Here is a 24,409-nt window from a genome sequence, read left to right as displayed (position 1 = left end):
TGCCAAACTGGGCAGCCCTGGTGGCTCAGCAGTTTAGTGCCGCCTTCAGCCCTGGGCCTGATCCTGGAGACCCGGGATCGAGTCCCATGTCAGGCTCCCTGCACAGAGCCTGCTTCTCCCTCTGCCTGTGTCTCTGCATCTCTCATGAATGAATAAATAAAATCTTTAAAAAAGAAAAGAAAAGAAAAGAAACTGCCAAACTACTCTCCAGAGTTATACCGCTTTTTATTCCTACAAATAGGGTATAAGAATTCCAGTTCGTCCACATCCTTGCCAATACCTGGTGTGGTCAGTCTTTTTATTCCAAGTAGGTGTGAAATTGTGCTTCTGACTTGCATTTTCCCTAATGACTAATAATGTTAAGCATCTTTCTTATATGTTTATTTGCTGTTTGTGTATCTTCTTTTGTGAAATGTGTGTTCAAATCTAGTGCCCATTTTAAAAGTTGGTTGTTTTCTTATGTTTAGGTTTTGAGAGTTTTAAAGTATTTTCAGGGGGATCCCTGGATGGCTCAGTGGTTTGGCGCCTGCCTTTGGCCCAAGGCGCGATCCTGGGGTCCCAGGATCGAGTCCCACGTCAGGCTCCCATCATGGAGCCTGCTTCTCCCTCTGCCTGTGTCTCTGCCTCTCTCTCTCTCTCTCTCTGTGTGTGTCTATCATAAATAAATAAATAAATCTTTAAAAAAAAAGTATTTTCAATATTCTGGTAAGGTTTTAAACTAAAAATTCAATCTCTTTAATAGACAGAACTGCCACATATATAGCGCTCTATTTCTTCTTCTCTTTAATGATTTATTTGTTTGTTTATTTGAAAGAGAGAGAGAGAGAGAGAGAGAGAGAGAGAGAACGAGCAGGAAGAAAGACAGAGGGGAAGGAAGAGAAGGAAGAGGGAGAAGCAGACTCATCACTGAGCAGGGAGCCTGATGTGGGCTCTGGGATCATGACCTGAGTCAAAGGCAGATGCCTAACTAATGGAGCCACCCAGGCGCTCCTAAAGCTATTTCTTTTTGAATGAACTTTAGTAATTTCTGTTCTTCAAGGAATTTGTCCATTTAATCTAAGTTGTCAAAATTACTGAAGTAACATTGTTCATAATTGTCTCTGATGATCTTTTTAATATCTGATGTTATTTCTCTAATTTCTGTAATAGAAAATTGTATCTTTTCTCTTTTATTCTGATTAGTCTGGCTAAATGTTTATCAATTTTATAATCTTCTCAATGAACCACCTTTAAGTTTCATTGATTCTTCCTTACTGTTCTTCTGTTTTCTTTTTTATTCTCTTCCACTCTGACTTTATTATTTAATTTCTTCTGTTTAATTACTCTTCTTGTTCTAGTTTAAGTTGGAAGCTGAGATCATTGATTTGGGACCTTTTTCTTTCCTAACATAGGCATTTTTCCCTCTAAGTACTGCTTTAGAGACAGCTCACAGATTTTGATAACTTGCATTTCCATTTAAATTATTTTTCTAATTCTTCTTTTGATTTTGCGTTTGATCCATGGGTTATTTGTGTGTTACTTAATTTCAAAATATTTGGAATTTTCTAGATATCTTTCTGTCACTGATTTTACTTAATTCCTACTGTAGTCAAAAACATACTTTGTATGACTTGAATCCTTTTAAGTTTATTGAGATGTATTTAATGGCTCAGAATAGGGTCTATCTTGTTAAATGTCCCTTTTGTACTTGAAAAGGATATTCTGCTGTGGTTGGGTGGAGTGTTTTATGATTATCAGTTAGGTCAAGTTAATTCATTGTGTTATTTAAGACTTCCATAGAAGTCTTATTACTGATTTTCTATCTACTTGTTCTACCAATTGTTAATAGAAGTATACTGAAATCTCCAAATATAATAGGGGATTTGTCTACTTCTCCTTATAATTCCATCAGTTTTTTTCGTTTCTTTTAGAGTTCTCTCAAGGGACACCTGGGTGGCTAAGCAGTTAAGCGTCTGTCTTCAGCTCAGGATGTGACCCTGGAATTCCGGGATCGAGTCCCACAACAGGCATCCTGCATGGATTTTTAAAGATTTTATTTATTTATTCATGAGAGACAGAGAGAGAGAGGCAGAGACATAGGCAGAGTTGGAGAAGCAGGCTGCATGCAGGGAGCCTGATGTGGGACTCCATCCTGGGTCTCCAGGATCAGGCTCTGGGCTGAAGGCGGCACTACACCGCTGAGCCACCCGGGCTGCCCAATATAAATAAAATCTTTAAAAAAAAAATAAAGTTTTCTCAAAAGTTTCATGAATGTTTGGGGCTATTATTTTCATTACATTGTATTGTATTCATCATTATGAAATGACCCTCTCTATCCCTAGTAATATTCTTTGCTCTGAAATCTACTTTATAGCCTCTTCAAGTGCTTTTTTTAAGCTTATTTTTAAGTAATCTCTACACTCAACATGGGGCTCAAACTTAAAATCCTGAAATCAAGAGTTGCATGCTCTACCAGCTGAGCCAGCCAGGTACCCTTCTTAGTGCTCTTTTGATTAGTGATATACCATGATATATATCTTAAGCATGGTATTATCTTTTTCCATCTTTTACATGTTGAATCTATTTCTGTCTTTATTTTTTAAATTATTTTTTTAATTGAAGTTCGATTTCCCAACATATAGTATAACACCCAGTCTTTATTTTAAAGTGGGATTCTTATAGGCAACATATAGTTGGCTCTTGCTTTTACTTAATCTAACAATCTCTGCCTTTTCATGTAAATAGTTGTAAAGGCCCTTTACATTTAATATAACTGATATAGCTGAATTTACATATATTATCTTGCTAATTGTTTTCTATTTCTCATCTGTACTTTGTTCTCTTTTTTTTTCTGCCCTCTTTTTGATTATTTTTAAAAATAATATGCCCTCTGCCCGATAGGTATAGACTCTCCTATTATCAACATCCCCCATCCAAATGGTACATTTGTTACAAACAATAAACCTTCATTGACACATCATTATCATTCAAAGCCCATAGTTTACATTAGAGTTTACTTAGTGTTATATGTTCTATGGCTTTGAGCAAATGTATCCGCTATTACAGAATCAGAGTAGTTTCACAGCCCTAAAAGTCCTCTGTGCTTTGTATATTAATTCCTCCTTTTCCTCTAACTCCTAGAAACCACTGCGTTTTTTTTTTTTTTTTTTTTTTTTTTTTACTGTCTCCATAGTTTTGCCTTTTCTAGAATATCATATGCTTGGAATCATTAAGTGTGTAACCTTTTCATATTGACTTCTTTTATTTAATAATATGCCTTCAAGCTTCCTCTGTGTGTTTTCATGGCTTGATGGTTCATTATTTCTTAGTGCAAGATAATATTCCATTGTCTGGATGTGCCAAAGTTTATTTATTCATTCACCTGCTGAAGGACATCTTGGTTGCTGCCAAGTTTGGCAATTATTAAGAAAGCTGCTATAAACGTCTGTGTTCATGTTTCCATGTGAACACAAATGTTAACTCCTTTGGATAAATACCAAGGAGCATGATTATTGATCACATGGTAAGAGTATGTTTAGTTTTTTAAGAAACTACCAAACTCTTCCAAAGTAGTTGTATCATCTTGCATTCCTATCAGCAATGAATGAGAGTTCCTATTGTTCCACATCTTTGCCAGCATTTGGTGGTGTTAGTGTTCTGGATTTTGGTCATTGATCAAGGGATCTTATTGTTTTAATTTGAATTTCTCTGATGGCATATGATGTGGAGCATCTTTTCATGTGCTTATTTGTCATCTTATGTCTTCTTTGGTGAGGTGTCTGTTAAGGTGCCTGTTTTAAATTTTTTTTATTGTGAGTTTTTGGATAGTGGTCCTTTAACCATATGTGTCTTTTGAGTTGAATACTTTTTACGACTCCATTTTATCTACTTTCGTGGCTCAATACCTGTATTATTGTATTATTTCTGATGGTTCCTTTCATCTTTAACTTACCAGTCTACCTTCAGGTAATATTACACCACTCCACAGTATAAGTCCTTACAACAATATATTTCCACTTCTCTCCTCCTGGTTTTTGTGCTGTTGTTGTCGTCAAACATTTTACTTTACCATAGCTTATAAATCTCATAATACATTATTGCTATTTTTGCTTTAAAGGGTTAATTACGTATTAAAGAGATTTAATTAAATTTTATATTTATCCATGTAGTCACCATTTTCAGTACTCTTCATTCCTTTGTATAGAATCAGGTTTCCAGATGGTATCACTTTTCTTCTGTTTGAAGGACTTCCTTTACATTTCTCATCTGAATTCTTTTAATTCTTGTATGTCAGAATAAGTCCTTATTGCATCGTTTTTTTAATTTATTTATTTATTTATTTATTTATTTATTTATTTATTTATTTATTTTTAAAAGATTTTATTTATTTATTCATGAAAGGCACACACACAGAGAGAGAGGCAGAGACACAGGCAGAGGGAGAAGCAGGCTCCATGCAGGGAGCCAGACGTGGGACTCGATCCCAGGTCTCCAGGACCAGGCCCTGGGCTGAAGGCAGCACTAAACCGCTGAGCCACCAGGGCTGCCCTACTTTATTTATTTTTAATATTTATTTATTCATAAGAGAGAGAGAGAGAGTGAGAGGCAGAGGGAAAAGCAGACTCCTGGCAGGGAGCCCGATGATGGACTCTATCCCAGGACCCAGGGATCACGCCCTGAGCTAAAGGCAAATGCTCAACCACTGAGCCACCCAGGAGTCCTTCATCATTTTTCTTTTAAAGATATTCTTGTTAGGTAAAGAATCCTAGGTTGAAGGTTTTTTCTTCAGTACTGTAAAGATGTTGCTCCATTTTCTTCTAGCTTATACTGTTTCTGATGAGAAATTTTCTGTAATCCTTATCTTTGTTTCCTTGTAAATAGCTTTCCCCAACCATTTGTTTTCAAGATTTTTTCTTTATCACCGGTTTTAACCAATTTAATTATGATGTGTCTTGGTGCAGTTTTGTTTTATGGGCTTGGTGTTTAAAATTCTTAGATCTGTGCATTTATAGATTCCATCAAATTTGGAAAAATTTCAGCCATTATTTCTCCAAATATATTTTCTGCCTCCATTTTTTCTTCAGATTCCCCAATTATACATATATTTAGGCTACCTGAAGCTGTCCGATAAGTCACAGATGTTCTATGCTTTATTATCATTATTTGGAAAGAAATCTTACCCTTTTAATTAATTTTTTTTTTGAGAGGTAGAGATAACAAGCACATGTGCAAGCAGGGGGTGGGGAGGTAGAAGGGAGAGGGAGAGAATCTTAACCAGACTCTGCACTAAGCATGGAGCCCAATGCAGGGTTCAATCTCATGACCCTGATATCACAACCTGAGCTGAAATCAAGAGTCAGATGCTTAACTGACCAAGCTACCCAGGGGCCCCTATTATTTTTTTAAAAGGTTTTATTCATTTATTCATGAGAGACACAGAGAGAAGCAGAGACATAGGCAGAGTGAGAAGCAGGCTCCCTGCAGTGAGCCCAATAGGAGACTTAATCCCTGGACCCCGGGATCACATCCTGAGCCAAAGGCAGATGCTCAACCGCTGAGGCACCCAGGCATCCCAATAACTATTTTAGATCTATTTCATTTCAAAGTTTTTCTATTGTTATGTGTTTCTCCTTAGGTGTACAATGGGCCATTCATATGATCCAGTCTAATTTCCACCTCAGAGACATCATAATTTTCATCTTGACAGTTAGTTTTGGGTCTTTTTTTTATACCTTCCACATATCTACTTAATATGTTCAGTCTTTCCTCTAGAACATATGGAATACAGTTATAATAACAACTCTTTTATTGTCTTTGTCTACTAATTCTATCTTCTCTGTCAGTTCTGGATCAGTTTTGATTCAATAATTAATCAACTGATTAAGTTTTCTCTTCACTGTGGGTTGTATAGTCCTGCTTCTCAGCATACCTGTTAATACTGTTTGGATGCAAAGCACTGTGAGTATTACCTTGGTGGTTGCTGGATATTTCTAATACTTCTATAAATATTCTTGACCTTTGTTTTGTGATGCTATTGAATTACTTGGAAACAACTTGATCTATGTCTTGCTTCTGTTTTTAAGCAGAGGAGTGTTTATTTGGCAGAGGTTTAATTTTTCTCCATTCCCAAGGCAAGTCTCTTCTTAGTATCCTACCTGATGCTCCATAAAGTACAAACCTTTCCTCTCTAGTTGATAGAAATATTTTATTCAAACCTCCAACAATCACTTTAGGTATGCATTATTCCTATTTTACTTATAAAGAAACTAAGGCTTAGAAAGATTAAATAGCTTCCACAATACCACACAACTAATTAGTGGCAGAAATGGAATTCGAGCAACATATAGCCATGCTCTTGACCTCTGTGTAATACTATATTCTATAAAATTTTCTTAAACCACAGTCTTTCTTGCTGAAAAACTAATCTCAGATTGTGCAATCTAAAGTACCTGCACCTAACCACCCTGTATACAGAGTTCTCACACATCAATATGGAAGATTTCCACCAAAGTACTGATTAATACTTTATACTTACCTGCTTCATCTCACATGAGCAGCAGGGAAGATATCGATGCCAGGTGATCTCATGAAATGATTTATTCAGTTTGGTCCCAAACTCTTGAGTGTCAGCTGCCTAGAATAGGCCAGAGATGGAACACGCTGAATTCCAGTACTGGCAACCAAAAGGAGGGTATCCATAGGATACGAGAAGAGGATGAGACAAATAGGAAGGCAACCCACTGACATCCTTCATATATTGTATTAGGAGTTTCCTTAATTCCTATGGATACAGGAGAAGTAGAGAGAAGGCCTGTGATACTGGGATACTTGGCATGAGACAGGTAGTTGTGGCTCCTATGTCTTCCAATTACTGTTACTTAAGCAAGATCCTTCACATAAGGCCTTTGTTCTCTTATCTCTATAGGAAATATATATTCCAGAGATCCATCTGTTCATAAAGGGGTTATATAAATTTCTTTCTTCTAAAACAAGTTCCAAGAGAGCAGAGGTTCCGCTATATTCAACTAAGGCTGATATAAGAACTTTTCCTCAGAAGTCTTTTAGGGAAGAAAGGAAGAAGATAATATCATCCATAGGAATGGGTAATAACCTCTACTTTTTAGTATAGAATAACAGGATATTAGAGTTTAAGGGGACAAGAGTAATCATCTAATACAACATACTAATTATATAGATGAGAAAACTGAATCCAAAGAGAAGAAATGACCCATCTAAGATCTCATGGCTTGTTAATACAAAAGTTAGGGCTGACCTTAGGAATGCCAACACAGCATTCTTATTGACCCTGTGCTATCCACATTATCCAGAAAGCTGAAGCTGCAGGATGCACTAGATTATAAAGATGTTATACTCTTAGACCTAGTAATTCCACTTATAGAGATTTATTCTGGGAAATAATTCAGAAGAGGCAAGTTATCACACAGAGGTATTAACTGCAATATTATTTATAATGGCAAAAAGAATATAAGCAACTTAAATGCCTATCATTAGGGAAACGGTTCATTAAATTAGATTAAACCAGTGCAGTGGAATTAGGTAACTAATACAAATTCTAAGACAGTTGAAATGGCAGGGAAATGTCAAATTATATACGAATATAGAATATTTTGGTTACAACTATCCAACATAACTTATATGAGATAATATGCAAAAATTTTAAATTACAGTGATAAATATTAGCTATTTTATCTTTTTTAAATTTTTTTATTTATTTATGATAGTCACACAGAGAGAGAGAGAGAGAGGGGCAGAGACACAGGCAGAGAGAGAAGCAGGCTCCATGCACCAGGAGCCCAACGTGGGATTCGATCCCGGGTCTCCAGGATCGTGCCCTGGCCAAAGGCAGGCACCAAACCACTGCGCCACCCAGGGATCCCAAATATTAGCTATTTTAAATTTTGAATGTATCATACTATTTTTCAAGAAAAAAGTACAAAAAAAATAAAGCAAAAGATATGGAATGAATGGGTCACCCCACTGATAATACCAACTGGTCAGCACACATTCCTTAAAGGTAAGAAAGAAACTAATATTTATTCAGTACCTACCATGTGCTATGCATGTTCACACTTAGCCCTCACCCTTGTAATAACCCTCTGAGGTACTATTATTTTTTCCAATGTATAGATGAAGCTCAGAGAAATTAAGTACAGGCTTGAGTCCACATAGCCAGTTAGTAAATAAGCCAAGAATTGAACTTAGGTCTTTGATCTCAATTGTTACACTATTCCATACTGCCAAATATGTGTAATACATAAGGCTACTCAGTTACTTCCAATGTTTTCTGTCACCATGAGGTAACAAAACATTCTTCAACAGAGAACTGGGAATCACTGATCTAGTCTTAGCTCTAACTGTAACTAGTTTGTGACCTAAAGCAAGTAGAAATTTTAGGTAACTTATTTTCTCATTTATAAAATAGTATACATATACTATCCATTCAATAAATATTTCTTAAAAGACCACAGGCCTATACTATGTAGGATCACAGTATGAGAAAATGAAATAATGTTTCTAAAAACTCTGAACATATTCCTATGATAGGTAGTATAATATCATTAAAATTCTGGCAGTATTAAGCAGCCCCAATTTCCTACTAACTTGAAGAGTCTGGAGACAGATCTTTCGGAAGCTACTGCTGGTGCTTCCAGTCACGATACTCATGATGGAATTTACAGCCACTGAGAGTGAGGCCTGCAATTTCTGATGATCCTAAGAAATATAACAAGTAAGGAGAGATGACTGTTTATAATAATCCCAAGCTGCTGGTTCAGAGAATCCCAAAGGAATTAAAGATTTCAGTAGGAGCAGAATTTCAACAACTCTTCCCCCTCTATCAACAATACTTAGTGAGATCACACCATATAAAGGACAACTTTACTCTCTTAGTGTGGTTGTTATTTCCCTGAAAAGGGGGCCATATGAAGTTAAGCAATATGCTGCCAAAAGTACACAGGACAGAAGAAATCAGAAAGTCATATAGGAAGAGAAAGTGATGTTAGAAAGCATTAGGAAATGAGGGAAGAATGTAAGATTTAGTGAAGCAGTAGTTCCAGAAGTATATGTGGGAAGGGAAGATAGACAGATAAGGAAGAGGCTCATTATTAGTCATTTTTCTATATTATTTTGTCCCCATTTACTCAAATTCATCTATTAGGAGATAAGACTGGTTACAGTGACATATCCTAAGTTAAAGCTTGAGTTCCTAGGCAAGAGGCAGTGTAAGGATCAGCCAAGGTGACAAAAGAGGAAGAGGCATTAAGGGAGGGCTCTTAGGCTTTGTCATATTCTCTAGTTCTTTTTTCTTAGAGACAGTAGGAGAAAACAAGTAATGAATCTCTTATTACCTTAGCCTGGTAATGTTGCTCCAAGGCCTGGTCCACAGCAACCTGGATGGAATCTTGCACTACACTGTGGCTCTCTGTGAGGATGGTACTGAGATGAGCAGTGAGCAACGTGTAGACTCCTAAGGAAAGGAAAAATATTGGTAACCTTGAGTGAGAATGGCCACTTCAAGACTGCTGTTATGTGCTATGAGTCAAAGTCTCTAGGAACAAGAGGCCACTTTTGCCTATCCACAAATAATTACTTTTTTAGATGAAAACAAAACCAAAACCACTAACCCAGCAACTTTCAAACCCACCGAGTTCCACTTACAAATGAAAGAAAGCTTCGAAAATCAATGTGAAGGTTGACATTATTTTTGAAGAAACAAGCAAGGGATCTTGTTTAATTCATATCAGAAACAGAAATATATACCACATACTATAAAAAATGATACTGGTGACTCTCAAAGGATAGGAGAAGGAGGAAGAGGAAAAGCCTCCTGGAGAGTGTGTTTATCCATTCCTGTGTGAGCATCACTGTTGTGATGAGCCACTGTTATCATCAAGGTCTCAATCCTTTCATGTATGCTGTGATACAGAAAAAGTTAACACTCACAAAGATGACTCTGAGACTGCTTGTATAAGGTCTTTTAAAATGGGGGCTATTTCTGTAAAGTAACCATAGGCACTACTGCTCAGCAGAAAAGCTAACAGGTAAGAGTGATAGGCAAAATATGTCATCTAACAATAGGCTAGCACTGATGACCCAGAGGCAACAGACATAGGAAGACAATTTCACTTTATACTTGAGAAAATATTTTTCTTTCTTTTTTTTAAAGGTTTTATTTATTTATTCATGAGAGATAGAGAGAGAGAGAGGCAGAGACACAGGCAGAGGGAGAAGCAGGCTCCGTGCAGGGAGCCTGATGTGGGACTCGATCCCGGGACTCCAGTATCATGCCCTGCACCGAAGGCAGGTGCTCAACTGCTGAGCCACCCAGGGATCCCAAGAAAATATTTAATTAACTCTTCCTTTTTCAGTGTTTTTTCTATTCTCTCCTACATAGTCTGTTCAAAGGCACTACGGTGAAGCAGCCTACAGCTGGCTGGTTTTCTCAGGGCTGCATTAAAAATGCAAACCAGAAGGTACCTTTTCTACCCCAAGGCACCATGATGCTTTCCCAGAAAGGAATGTAAAATGTGGTCTACTCAAAGGGGTCTGAAGAACATAGATTCTAGAGTGAATTCTACCACTTATTGGTGACCAAGTCCCCTCACTTTTCTCACTTCAAAACTAAAATTGGCTTTATACCACCTGCTTTAACAGGCATGTCATGCAGACAAACTCAGATAGTATCTATGAAGTGTTTTGAAATGTATATTGCAATATTCAAAGGGAAAATATCACTATTGCTATGATGCTATCATATGGATTACTGTTTTCTATAGTTTGGTGCTAAGAATAGCTTCAAGAAATCAGTTAGACCCCTTTAGAAAGCAGACATTTAATTAAAAAGCTACAAGTTTGTTCCCCTAAAACTGCTGATACTACCAGATGCCTTTAACGTTGTAGCAAAATAATGAGTTAATCATAGAAAAGTTACCATGACAAGGTGGGCAGGAGGCCAGTTAAGTGATTTTTTTAAGACACATGGAAACAGACTGTAGTTCTGCACAATCTGTTTCCTAAAAGTAGCTCTAGAGAAAGCTTTCAAGGATATGAGAAAGGATAAGGGAAAAAAAGATAAAATTACTGTATCTCTAACCATATATTTATATCTACCTACCTTTACCATACATCCTTTTTCAAAGGCTAGTCCTAAACTACCAGATGTGTAAGGAAATTTGAAAAGATACAGAGAATGAGGGTGCATGGGTGGCTCAATTGGTAGAGTGGTTGGCTCTTGATTTTGGCTCAGGTCATGATCTCGGGGTTCTGGATCAAGCCCAGCATCATTGTCACTGGGCTGTATTCTCAGTGGGGAGGCTGTTTTAGGTTTTTTTTTTCTCTCTCTCTGCCTCTCCCCCTATGTTCCCTCCCCCACTCTTTCTCAAATAAATAAACCTTTTTTTAAAAGTTAGTATGCTTTTTAATGCAGTGATGAACTTCTATTTAGTCCAATATTGAGTGTAATTACCTGAAATGCTATAGGGTCAAACCAAACAGATGTATAAACTATCACAGTACTACAAAAATGACAGAAAACACTTTTTTATTTTTAGGAATTGGAGTTCTTTAGGCGTGTTCAATAGGAATCAGAAAATGGTGTCAGACTTTATGTCATCCTAGGGAAGACTGAATGTGATAATTCCCTCTAGCAGACCTCAAAAAAAAACCCAAAACCCAAACCAAAAAGAACCAACAAAAAAAAACCCTGCTGAAAGATAGTATATCTTAAGTCTTAAGAGGGTCTTTAGACTTGGAAGGGACTTTGTAGCATCTAGTCTAACAATTTCATGTTAAATATATGAAAAAGGAAGATCAGATGATGTTTGTGACTTGTTTCCCAAAAATCACCAAGGAATTTGGTAGCAGAACTAAAATTAAACCCAGCTTTGTTGACTTCACCCTAAAGTCATATCCACTATACTAAGAGGCTTCTCTTATCAGCCTCTGTCCACTTGAGTGCAGGCCAAGTAACAACCCTAGGCATCCTCATTTTGTCCTCCCCGATGGAAGCCTCATTAGTTTGGGTCTCTTCTTCTTCTTCTCTCTCTCTCTCTCTTTTTTAAGATTTTATTTATTCATGAGAGACACAGAGAGAGACAGGCAGAGATATAGGCAGAGGGAGAAGCAGGCTCCCTGTGGGGAGCCTGATGTGGAACTTGATCCCAGGACCCTGGGATTACAACCTGAGCCAAAGGTAGACAGATGCTCAACCACTGAACCACCGAGATGCCCCAGTTTGGGTCTCTCCTATGCTCCCATTCTATGGCCTTGATGAATGGAACAGCGGAGCAACAGCCAACAATAGCTCTTCAAATAAAGAGTTGTAAGCCAGAGCCCAGGAAAGCAGTGCGCTTCTTGCCTAAACAATATATAATACTGGGAAAAGACTGGAGAAGCATAGAAGGAAGGCAGTAGGAAGAACTCCACAGCTGACAACAGTTTGTTCAATAAATAGCTGGCACCAGTCAACATGAGCTCTTCTGATCTGGGGATATAAGCTGTCTCATTTATCTCATGATTCAGTAGGAGCAGGCCACATCAAACAGCACTGGAATGGCTGGAGTAGAGTCCCAAGAAAAAACACTGGCTCACAGAGAAAGAACACAGGAATATATCAGAAGCATCAAAAGGGAGGCTTATGAGCCTTTCTTTAGATATTTGTAAGCTCCACTTCTTGCTACTTACTTCCCTCTAAGTTTAGGAGGGCATTGAGAAACACTTAAATTTGGGGTACCTGAGTGGCTCAGTTAAGTGTTTACCTTCAGTCCAGATCATGATCCCAGGGATGGCACCCTGGGATGCAGCCCTGGAATGGAGCCCTGTATTGGGTTCCCTGCTCATCAGGGAGTCTGCTTCTCCATCTCCCCCTCTCCTCCCTGCTCTCTCTCAAATAGATAAATAAAATCTTTAAAAAAAAGAAAAACTTAAATTTATATCTCAGGGCTTATTGGATTAAAATGCACAAGCCAAATCCTGCTCATACTCAGTGTTTTTCAAACTTTACTATATTTATAAATTACCTGAGAATCTTGCTAAAAATGCAGATTCTTGAGCCATACCATATTTTTACATTATAACAAAATACTGAGTTAATCCTTGACTCAGCACATTTTCAAATACTGCAGGTGATTCTGACTCATGGACCACTAAACAGAACCTTTTTGATAACAAAAACAAGTTAAACAAGTTATCTTAAGCAAGGACAATTTCCAGAGGTTTATGAGGCAATCACATAAAGTCATTCACACCAATATACTCCCATACCTCCTTATATTGTAGTTGAGATGCTGCATCAAGGCCAAGTAAGGCCAATAACATTTCTTGATTCCACCTGGAAAAGCAATAATGTGGTGGACAGTTCTCAGGCCTGAGCTTTAAAAACGTACTGATATCTGAGTCTTGCCTCAGGCCAAGGAAATCATAATCCCTGGGGGTGAGGTCTGAGCATTTCTTAGAAGTTCCCCAGGTATATATCATGCAGCTAAGGTTGAGAACCACTCATCTGAAGTAACAGACTGTAGAGAGCATTATAGGAAGTATACACTGATATCTGGCCAATTAAATCTGGGAATGTCATCATTTAAGTGATGTTTCAAGATACAAACCTTTTCCATAGATCATATCATTTGTTTAACTTATTTAAGCAAGGTTTTTCATTAAAATTCATTATTCTACAGAAATATATGTAATTCAGATTATGTGCATCATATATAGTCTCCCTTTCTTTACTCTCTTAACATTTAAGCACACCCAAACTAGCAGCCCCTATACCTACTCCATAGTTCTGTTTGCTGGACTGGAAATCCACTCTGAAAATCCACAAAGAGAAAAAGCAGCAGAGTTTGTCCCTGGGAGTCCATATTCTGAGACTGATCTCTCTCACTGGATTCCACCTGATAACTCACATCTGGAAGCACCAAATCTAGAGGACAAGATATTACACTGTAGTCTAAGATAAGTAAAGCCCTCAGAATGATAAGTGAATAAAGAACCTATGTCTCAAACAAAGAAGGATGTGAGACAGATTGAAATTTGAACACTCCCTTCTCCTCCTGAACCTGTTTCTCTATCCATATGATGGAAGCAAATAATAGCGACTCACAGAAGGAACATAAAAATAACAACTGGGTGTGCAAAATGCAAACCAAACAGCACTCCTTAGAATTTACTGGGAAACATTAATACATTTATTCATTCCCCGTACAACTTTCTCAGATAGCTATCGCTAGTAAGAGGCAAGAGGTCAGCGGTGCCTGGGTGACTCAGTCAGTTAGGCTTTTGGCTCAGGTCCTGATCCCAGTGTCCTGGGATTGAGCCCCCATTGGGCTCCCTACTCAGCGGGGAGCCTGTTTCTTCTTCTCCCTCTGTCCCTCCCCCTGGTTGTGCTCTCCCTGTTATCTCTTTCAAATAAATAAACAAAATCTTTAAATTAAACAAAAGGCAAGAGGTCAGAGTCAAGTTTGAGTAATGATAAGGACAACAGCTAATTTGTATTAAATGCTTACTACATGACACTTACTATGTTAAACTCTTCACATGAACTATCTAAACATTTAGACTTCACAACAGCACTGTGTCATAGGACCTATTCTTAGGTCACTTTACAGATAAGAGGTACAAATAGGTTAAATACATTGTCTGACATGATGGAACTGATTTTAGACTCAAAGTCTGCATTCTTAACCACATTACTATGTAATATTTGTATTCCCAAGTAATCTGATGCCCTACAGTCACTTTTTAGCACCTTGATCCTTTAGAATACAATAATGATAGTCCTAAATTCCACCCAGATCCATATGGAGAATATCTCCAAGTGGATTCTGGTTCTGTCCTTGAGAGTAATGAGGGAGGGAAAGAGGTGAAGGGACATTTTCTATATTACTTATTTCCAAAGTTAACTGAGCAAGTTCAGGCATCACAAATTGGCAAAAAATGAAAGGAACTGACAAAGCATGAAAATAAAAATGAATGAGAAAAGGAAACATAAAAAAAAGAAAAAGAAAAGAAAAGGAAACATAGAGAGCCTTAGAGTAGAGATTCAAAAATTCTAATGGCAGGACATCCTACCTGTTAAGATCAGGCATTCTTTCTTCCCCAAAAAACTCACTTCTATAGACCCTATTCATTGATTTTAGGGGGGCGGGGGTATCTATCTCCTGGATCTGAATGCCTGTTTCCCTCCCCACGTTAGGGAAGTTCTCAGCTATAATTTGTTCAAATACACTTTCCGGTCCTCTGTCCTTTTCGGAGCCCTCTGGAACCCCAATTAAAGGTAGATTTTTCCTTCTGAGGCTGTCATTTATTTACCTTAGCCTTTCCTCATGGTCTTTTAATTGTTTTTCTCTTTTTTCCTCAGCTTCCTTCCTTGCCATCAACTTGTCTTCTATGTCACTCACTCTTTCTTCTACTTCATTAACCCTCATTGTTAGGACTCCAGTTTGGATTGCATCTCATTTAATTGATTTTTCATTTCAGCCTGATTAGATTTAAATTCTGCAGTCATGAAGTCTCTTGAATCCTTTATGCTTTTTTCCAGAGCCACCAGTAGCTTTATAATTGTGCTTCTGAACTGGCTTTCTGACATCGAATTGTAATCCAAATTCTGTAACTCTGTGAGAGAATACTGTTTCTGATTCTTTCTTTTGTGTGGGTTCTTTCTAATCATTTTGCTCAGTGCAGAGTGGTTAAAAATGAGTTGTACTTGTTAGAAGCACAAACTCTTCTCTCTGTAGCGTTCTAGCTGTTCTCTCTTTAAATCTCAGGCCGAATTCATAGGTTTTCAGGATGATTTGAAAGTTATCTAGGTAAGTTGGTGGGGACAGGTGACTTGGGGACCCAGCTCTTCCACCATCTTGCTCCGCCCCCTACAGACCCTATTTAAAGACACACACACTCCGTACACATTCATTGCACACTCCGTAACAACTACCAACTCAATAAAAAAAAAAAATCCTTACTCTGAGGCTTCCTTCTCAGAGAAGATTCTATCATTCTCTGATATACTTCTCCATCCCAGGAGGCTTCAGTCTTCTCATACCAGTCACAGCTCTAGAATGCCTCTTCCTCACTGGTCACCTTCCTCAGGATCCAGTTTACCAGACTACCTTCTAAATTTCAAAGGATTCTAGCTAATGGTCATCAAGCTCAAGACTGTAAACCTCCTAAATATCACCTCATGGTTTCATATTCCTACTTTCCTGTTTTACTTTTTGGTTCAGTTATTAAGTGTCCAACTCTCAGCATGATTCAAAGTTAATGTGGTTAGGCTTTACATGAAAACTACAGCTAGTTTCCTAGGTTCATTACTACATGGTTTATACCCCTGCTTTGTATTTATATGGTGTTTTAATCTTTTAAAGTAATTTTATGTGCATTTTTTATGTCATTAGGAGATATTTCTCTTCCACAGTATTTCAATGATGTTAGTAACCCTTCTAAAACCCCAGAGTGACAGATTAAGATACAACAGAAACCTTCTGAACAAGTTCTTACAAGATAAAGTTTTCTACTTGACTATATCAAGAGGTCCAGGAAGAGAGGAGGCTGTAGAGGAAGTGAGAGGAAAACCAGCATAAATATGTAATGCCAAAATACTTAGGCTCTAATGCAGCTTTGCCTACTGACCTGTCGTGGACTTCATACCAGCAGCCCCCAACCTAAGTCCCCAACCTACCAGCAGCCCCCAACCTACCAGCAGCCCCCAACCTAAGCCATCGGATCACCATGTCCCATTGTTTTTGTACACAATTTATATTTCCTTGCATTTCTCTGATATTCTCCAGGTTTCTTTATTCCTGTGAAAAGAGAGGGAAATATACCTCTATCCAAACTGAGATCCAAATTGGGCACCATACACAAGTGGTATTTCTTCCAGTCAATGAAATAACAGATATCTTTGAAGACAGTAGTATTTGGCTGCTCCTGACTTGGCAATACCAGAGGCAGACCTGAAGGTCCATACAGAAATATGTATAGTTGCTAAAGAAAAGTATTAGATTTTAGTTTTTTATGACTATGTATTCATTTGCATAAAACAAACATAACACTGACCTGGTTCACACTCCTAGAAATAAACTAGGGTGCTAGAGGATTATATATTAAGCCTTTCCACATTGAATGTAGGTGCGAGGCACCAGAGATAGATCCTCTAGAATCCCTAGAAATTTATTTTATTGTTTTTTAATTTTTTATTTTTAAGATTATATTTTTTATTTATTCAGAGAGAGAGAGAGGGGCAGAGTCACAGGCAGAGGGAGAAGCAGGCTCCATGCAGGGAGCCCAATGTGGGACTCGATCCCGGGTCTCCAGGATCACACCCCGGGCTGCAGGAGGCGCTAAACCACTGCGCCACCGGGGCTGCCCTCCCTAGAAATTTAATCTGGGTTTAAGAGTGTGTTACAGGTATAGTATTGGTACAATTAGTTTATTTTTTCATCCTACTCATTTCATCATAGGTTTTTTGTGGTACTACAGACTAAACACTATACTAAGTTCAGAGGACACAAAGATGAATATTAGATTTAATATCTACCTTCAAGTTATCATATTTATAGTATTGGAGATATATATAAAAATTAGTAAAATATGGCATGATACATGCTAGAAGTATATACAAAGAAATATCTTTCAGGAAGTATTTGAGTGTATTCAGATAAAGAAGGAAATTCCTTGTCCTGGGACAACTGGGTGGCTCAGCGGTTGAGCATCTGCCTTTGACTCAGGGCTCGGGTCTCACATTGGGCTCCTGTGGAGAGCCTGCTTCTCCATCTGCCTGTGTCTTTGCCTCTCTCTCTGTCTCTCATGAATAAATAAATAAATAAAAATCTTTAAAAAAATAAATTAAAAAAAAGATAAATTCCTTATCTTCCCTAAGCATTTTCTCTAAACCAAGACCAAGGGGGTCAGGCCTCTAAAATGCTTTCCTTCTCTTGATTTCACTACAACCCTCGCTCGCCCTTTAACCCAGGGTTTCTCCACCTTAGCACTACTGGCACTTTGGGCCAGATAATTTTTTATTGTAGGGGCTGTCCTGTGCACTGTAGGATGGTGAGCAGTATCCCTGGCCTCTTCCCACTAGGTGCCAGTAGCACCCCGAGTCATGAAAGTCAAAAATGTCCCCCCAATATTCCCAAATGTCCTCTGGGGGCAAAATTATCCAGTTAAGAATACTTAACCCTTTTTATCCCCTGAACCAAGGCTAAAGAAACAAGAAATATATTTTCCTTTATCTTTTTTTTGTTTCATCCTCTTTTTATAGGGTAAACATGAGGAATGCCTGGGTGGTTCAGTGGTTAAGCGTCTGCCTTCAGCCCAGGGTGTGATCCTGGAGTCCCGGGATTGAGTCCCACATCAGGCTCCCCACATGAGCCTACTTCTTTCTCTGCCTATGTCTCTGCCTCTCTCTCTCTCATAAATAAATAAATACATAAATAAATAAATAAATAAATAAATAAATAAATAAATAAAATCTTTTTAAAAATTGGGTAAACATGAAGTATTAAGTGTGAAGATTAAAATCCTTACCCAGTAGGTACTGGGTAAGTCACAGCAGGACAAAGGGAGACAGTACCCATAAATGAAGTCTCTATCAGAAATCTAAGACATTTACACAGGAGCTAAGGCCAATACATTTACTGTTTAGAGCCAAGGGAGCTTTGATGCACTGCAAACTCAGGAAGAGTGGGGTGTTTGAAGAGTCAAAATGTGTGAATGTCTTTTAATTGGGTTGTTGAAACTATTACATATAAATACTGGTATGGTTAGGTTTAGCCTACCATCTTGTTAAGTGTTTTGCATTTATTTGTTCCTTATATTTCCCTCTTTTCTATTTTTGGGTTTCTATTTTGGACTGGGTGTTTTTTAAAATTCCATCTTATCCCCTTTTTGGACTTCTTAGTTACAATTCTTTGTTGTAGTAACTTAGGGATTGCTTTAGGCTTTATAGTATAAACTTTTAGTTTATCCTGTCTACCTTAAATGATATTATAATAGACATTATAACAATCATTTTCCTTTTGCCTGAGCATTTAACATTTCTTATAATATAGATCTGCTGGTGATGAAATCTTTTGTACATCTGAAAAATTCTTTATTTTGCCTTCATTTTTTAAAAATATTTTCTCTTGATATAGAATCCAGGTTAAGTTTTCTTTTCTTGTATTATTTTACAAATGTTGCTTCAGGCATCTGTGTGGTTCAGTCAGCTAAGTGTCTGATTCTTAATTTCAGCTCAGGTCATGATCTCAGGGTCCTAAGATGGAGCCCTGTGCTGGGTTCTACACTCAGCGGGGAGTTTGCTGGAGATTCTCTCTCTCCCTTTCCCTGCCCCTCCTGGTTTCTCCCTCTCTAAAATAAATAAATAAATCTTAAAAAATAAAAAAGATTCTCCATTTCCCTTTACCCCTCCACCCCTGCTCCTGTGCCCTTAAAAAAACAAAAAATAAAATAAAAACATTGCTTCACTTTCTCCTAGTTTCCAGTGAGAAATCTGAGGTAATTCCTCTCTTTGTTCCTCAGTATGTTAATATGTCCTTTTACCTCTAGCCGCTTTTAAGGTTCTTCATTATTGGCCTTAACCAATTTGATTATAAATGTGTCTTGATATAATTTTATTCATGTTTCTTATGTTTAAAGTTTGTTGATCTTCTTGGATCTGCAGGTTTATACTTTTCATCAAATTTGGAAATTTGGGGGACAGTATTTCCTCAAATATTTTATTTGCCCTCCCTCTCTGTAGGAATCCAATTATATGTCACCAAATGAGGCCATGAGATGTTATCCCAAGTTCAGAAAAGCCTTGTTTACTTTTTTAGTATGTTTGTTTCATTTTAGTTTCTATTGTTGTCTTTAAGTTGACTAATCTTTTCTTCTGCAATGTGTACATCTGCCACTAACCTCATCTAGTGTATTTTTATCCTAAAAATTGTAATTTCTATATTTAGATATTTATTTGGGTGTTTGTTTTAAGATTTTTACTTATTTATTCATGAGAGACACAGAGAGAGAAGCAGAGATACAGGCAGAGAGAGAAGCAGTCTCCCTGTGGGGAGCCCAATGCAGGACTCAATCCCAGGACCCCGGGATTGAGACCTGAGCCAAAGGCAGGCAGTCAACCACTGAACACCAAGATGCCCCTATTTTGGGTGTTTGTTATATCATTTGTGTCTTTACTTAATATGTTCAATTTTTTCCTCTCACTTCTTGAATATGTGGATATAGTTATACCTGTCTTAATATTCTTATTTACCAATCCTATCACCTGTATAATTTCTGGGCAGTTCTCATTGACTGATTTTTCTTTCTTTTATTATGGGTCCTATTTTCCTGCTTATTTGCATGCTATATAATTTTTTATTGGATGTCCAGCATAGTAAAGTTTAATTGGTTGAATGCAGGACATTTTTGTATTCCTATAAATGTTCCTGAACTTTTTTCTAGGATACTATAAAGTTACCTGGGAACAGTGTGAGGCTTTTGGATCTTACTTTTAAGCTTTGTTAGGTGGGACCAGGGTAGCCTACACACTAGGGCTAACTTCTCCATTATATTCAGTCAAACTGTTCTTAGCACTCCCAACTGATGCTTTATGAAATATGAGGTTTTAAATACTGCCTGGTAGGAACAGAATCCATCCCCAGCTCTGTGTGTACTCCAGGAATTCTCCTCTGTCTGGAGCACTCTCTGTAAATTTGTCTCTTACAGTTCTAGCTGCCTGGACCTCCATAAACTTTGTCTTCTCAACTCAGAGATATCCTCTAGAGTCTAGTTGTGTATACCCTCCTTGTGAACTTCTCTCTAGGTAATACAGGGTTTGTTTCTCCTCTCTCTCTAGACCCACTGTCCTGTACTGTTTTTTATATAATTTGTCCATTTTTTTAGTTGTTCAAGGTAGGAGACTGGATCCAGTCCCTGTTATCTGTTCACGGCTGGAAGTAGAATTTCTGAAATCCTCTGACATGATCTCATGGACTTTGATAGCGTCTTTGCTTTCTGGCTCAGCACAAGATATTCAGGCTCATCCTGTACATTTCTACTTTAGGCCTGGAATCAGTCATTCCACCTTTTTAGTGAGCAAAGACAATTAGAGAATACATTCTGGGTACTAGGAGTGCTCATTGCTCCTAAGTTTGTTTGTTTGTTGTTTGTTTAGCAGATAGCGCTAAGAAATACATAATTTCAAAAGTCAGGAAACTTGGAAGTATACATTGGTATCTTCAGTTCCACTTTAAGATTACTTAAAATTTTTTTATTTTAAAATAAAAAAATATTGCTTTGAATTTATACTCATATATCTGCAGTCTTATGCTAAAAATTTTGGTTTCCAACTATGTTATCATAATTACTTGCTTTATAAGTATGCATACAGTAATTTCAGTACAATGCCAATGTTATTAGTAAGAATAAAGACCACTAAATGAATTTCAAGAGTGCTTATACAATCCACTTCATCCTTAGAATATATCCCACCAAGAATATATGTCAAAACATTATGTTCTGGGGCACCTGGGTGGCTCACAGCTTATTAAGCATCTGCCCTCCACTCAGGCCAAGACCACAGAATCCTGGGATCCAGCCCTGTATCAGGCTCCCTGCTCAGTGGGGAGCCTGCTTCTTCCTCTCCCTTTGCCCCTCCCATGCTTGTGTTTTCGCTCTCTGTCAAATAAACAAAATCTTAAAAAAGAAAAAAATGTTCTAAAGTCAGCTGAATTTTTCTTACTGTATGAATTATGACATTAATGTATATAGGTATGTTCATTATCTTTTATCTTGAGAAATACTTTTATTGGGTATGGGATTCTAGTGTGGTGATATTTTTAATTTCAGGATATTAACACTATTAAGACTACTACATCCTGTTGGTATGGGGAAGTTAGCTGTCAATTTGTTTCTCTTTTGAAGAAAATCCATCTTCCTTAGCTGATTTTTCTCCTTATTCTTTATTTTTTACAGGTATAGGTATCTTTTAGTTTATCCTGCTTGATTATTAAGATCTGAAATCTGTTTTAGTTGCTTTAGGCATTAATTCTTCAAAGACGTTCTGCCACATTTTCTCTCTTCTCCATTGGGACATGGATTAAATGTACATTAAATGGCCTCACTGTTTCTTCTCATCTGTTAACCTCTCTTCTGTATTTTCCATAGTTTTCTCTCTCTTTGCTTTATTTTATTAAGTTTTTGCTATCATTATCTTTTACTTCACAAACTGACTTATACTGTATCTAATCTGTTATTAAATCTATTTAATTTCAATATTGGTTACTATATATTTTGGTTCTACAATTTGCTTGGTTCTTTTAAAAATTATGTCACATTTTATAGTTTACAGTTTCCTGACAGGATTTTTACAGTTGGTTTTCAATTCCATAAGCATAGTAAACATAATTTTTTATTTTAAAAATCAGTGTCTGCTATTACCGATATCTGGAGTTCCAGTGGGTGCTTCTGTTGCTTTTGTTTTGCGAGCTCTTGTTCATGTTACCTTATCCGCTCTTTAGCCTAGGTGTGGGGTGTGTGTGTTGTGACAGAGAAGAGAGAGAGAGAGAGAGAGAGAGAGATGCACATAAGCTAGACACTTTGAGAAAGTATTTGTTAAATAATTTGAAGCACAGATGTGGTTATCTTCCTCTAGGAAGAATTTTTGTTTGTTTCTACAAGGCCATCTGGGAGAATCAGAAATCTAGAATCATCTTAATCCAATTTGAAAGTCTAAGATATTCTAGCCTTCCTAAGATGACCCAAAAACTACATGCAGTTCACTTGAAGGATGGTTTATTTCGGGTTCACCTTACTCCTTAAAGTGTAACCTTTTAGTTATCCCTGCCCAAAACAAGAGGTGCTTTTAACAGCACCCCAGCTCAGCAGGCCGTAAACTCTTTGGCCTTCTTGTCCTACATGCATTCAGAAGTGCATTTTAGCTTCTTGGCTGCTTGCTCTAATTTGCAAATGACCTCAGGGCAAAAGTAGCCCCCAGTGCTGGGCCCAAGCTTTCTGTAATTCCTGTTTTCTCCTATGATGGCCCAGAAATTCTTCCCTATTCACTAGCTCTAAAATTCTTTTTTCTTTTTTTAAGGATTTATTATTTATTCATAGAGATGCAGAGAGAGAGAGGCGCAGAGACACAGGCAGAGGGAGAAGCAGGCCCCACGCAGAGAGCCAGACATGGGACTCGATCCACAGTCTCTAGGATCACGCCCTTGGCTGCAGGCAGCGCTAAACCCCTGCGCCACCAGGGCTGCCCTCTAAAATTCTTTTATGATATTTTAACATTTAATCCAGTACTTGTCCTCAATGGGAGGGTGGGTTTAAATTACCTAGTTTGCCATTTTCAGAAACTGAAATCCTACCAGAGTTTTCTGTTAGCTCTCTTTCTTTTCACTAAAACATCACCTCCCTAGAGTCTTCACTGACAATAATATTCAAAATAATTTCCCTATTATCTCTTTTCTGCTTTATCTTTACTGTACTTATCACTACCTGACATCTATTTATTAAAATGTCCCATTAAGTGTAAACTTCAAGAGGATAGAAAAATGTGCCTTATTCTCTTGGGGGGAATGGAACGAGGGGGAAGGAGAAACTTTTATATTTTACTTTATACTCTTCTATATGACCTAGATATTAAGATTTTAAAATCCAAAAGTCCTTGCATAGTCTTTTTTTTTTCCTTGCATAGTCTTTATCACCATCCCGCTCCTTCCTCCTCCCTAAAGATATTTTCAGCTGACATTTATCATACTATGACCTTGCCCTTCTTCTGTTCTTATTCTTTTTACTCTACTATAACTTCACTTACTCTTATAGCTTCAATCATATAACAATAATACCTGATATTTATTGAATTTTTATTATGTGTTAGGCAGACTGCTAGGAGCTTCACATAGATTAGTATATAATCAATCCTAAAACAAACAAACAAATCTCAAAAGAACAGCCATTAACAACAATAAAACCTTTGCAAGGGGAAATAAATAAATATACAAAGTATTATTAACTCTGTCTTAAAGCTGATGAAATAAAAACTTAGGCTGGTTGAGCAAGCTGCATAAAGGCATAGGCAATTTACCAATACTGGTAAATCCAGTATTTACACTCTTGTGCCATGCTCTAACCATAGCACTATACTGTATTTAGGGAAAATGCTGAGGCTCTAAAATTTAGAACTAAATCTAAACACTTCAAAATTCCAGACCAAAATTTCTATTCAGCTCTTGCTATTTTCAAGAGATGTGCTGTAGGAACCATAAACTTAACATGTTTAAAGTGAAGCTAATCCTCTTTACCTTCCAAATCTGCCATTTATGATCTTATGATCTGCATCTTATTGACAGTATTATTATTCTATCAGCCATCTGTGGAAATGTTTTTAAACAGTTTACTGAGATTTAAACATATCACATAACATACAATTCAT

The 24,409-nt window shown here is 37.4% G+C and overlaps 1 protein-coding gene across 3 annotated transcripts in view; it reads right to left on the bottom strand.

The window, feature by feature from the left end:
- The window catches only part of TOP6BL (TOP6B like initiator of meiotic double strand breaks), a 106,470-nt gene that overhangs the window by 11,563 nt on the left and 70,498 nt on the right, over positions 1-24,409 (bottom strand). The window contains exons 9-13 of one of the 3 annotated variants that reach the window (XM_072758490.1): positions 16,818-16,968; positions 13,772-13,918; positions 9,348-9,466; positions 8,602-8,712; positions 6,515-6,613 (exon numbers count right to left, since the gene is read on the bottom strand). In XM_072758490.1, coding sequence (XP_072614591.1) covers positions 6,515-6,613; positions 8,602-8,712; positions 9,348-9,466; positions 13,772-13,918; positions 16,818-16,968 — 627 coding nt within the window. The remainder of the gene's footprint in view (positions 1-6,514; positions 6,614-8,601; positions 8,713-9,347; positions 9,467-13,771; positions 13,919-16,817; positions 16,969-24,409) is intronic. The other 2 variants (XM_072758491.1, XM_072758492.1) reach the window with 2 other exon arrangements.

Source organism: Vulpes vulpes, chromosome 5 (assembly GCF_048418805.1).
Source record: "Vulpes vulpes isolate BD-2025 chromosome 5, VulVul3, whole genome shotgun sequence".
NCBI classification, from domain to species: domain Eukaryota; kingdom Metazoa; phylum Chordata; class Mammalia; order Carnivora; family Canidae; genus Vulpes; species Vulpes vulpes.
Note: the sequence above shows the minus strand (reverse complement) of the source record. Positions and strands in the feature narration are given on the sequence as shown.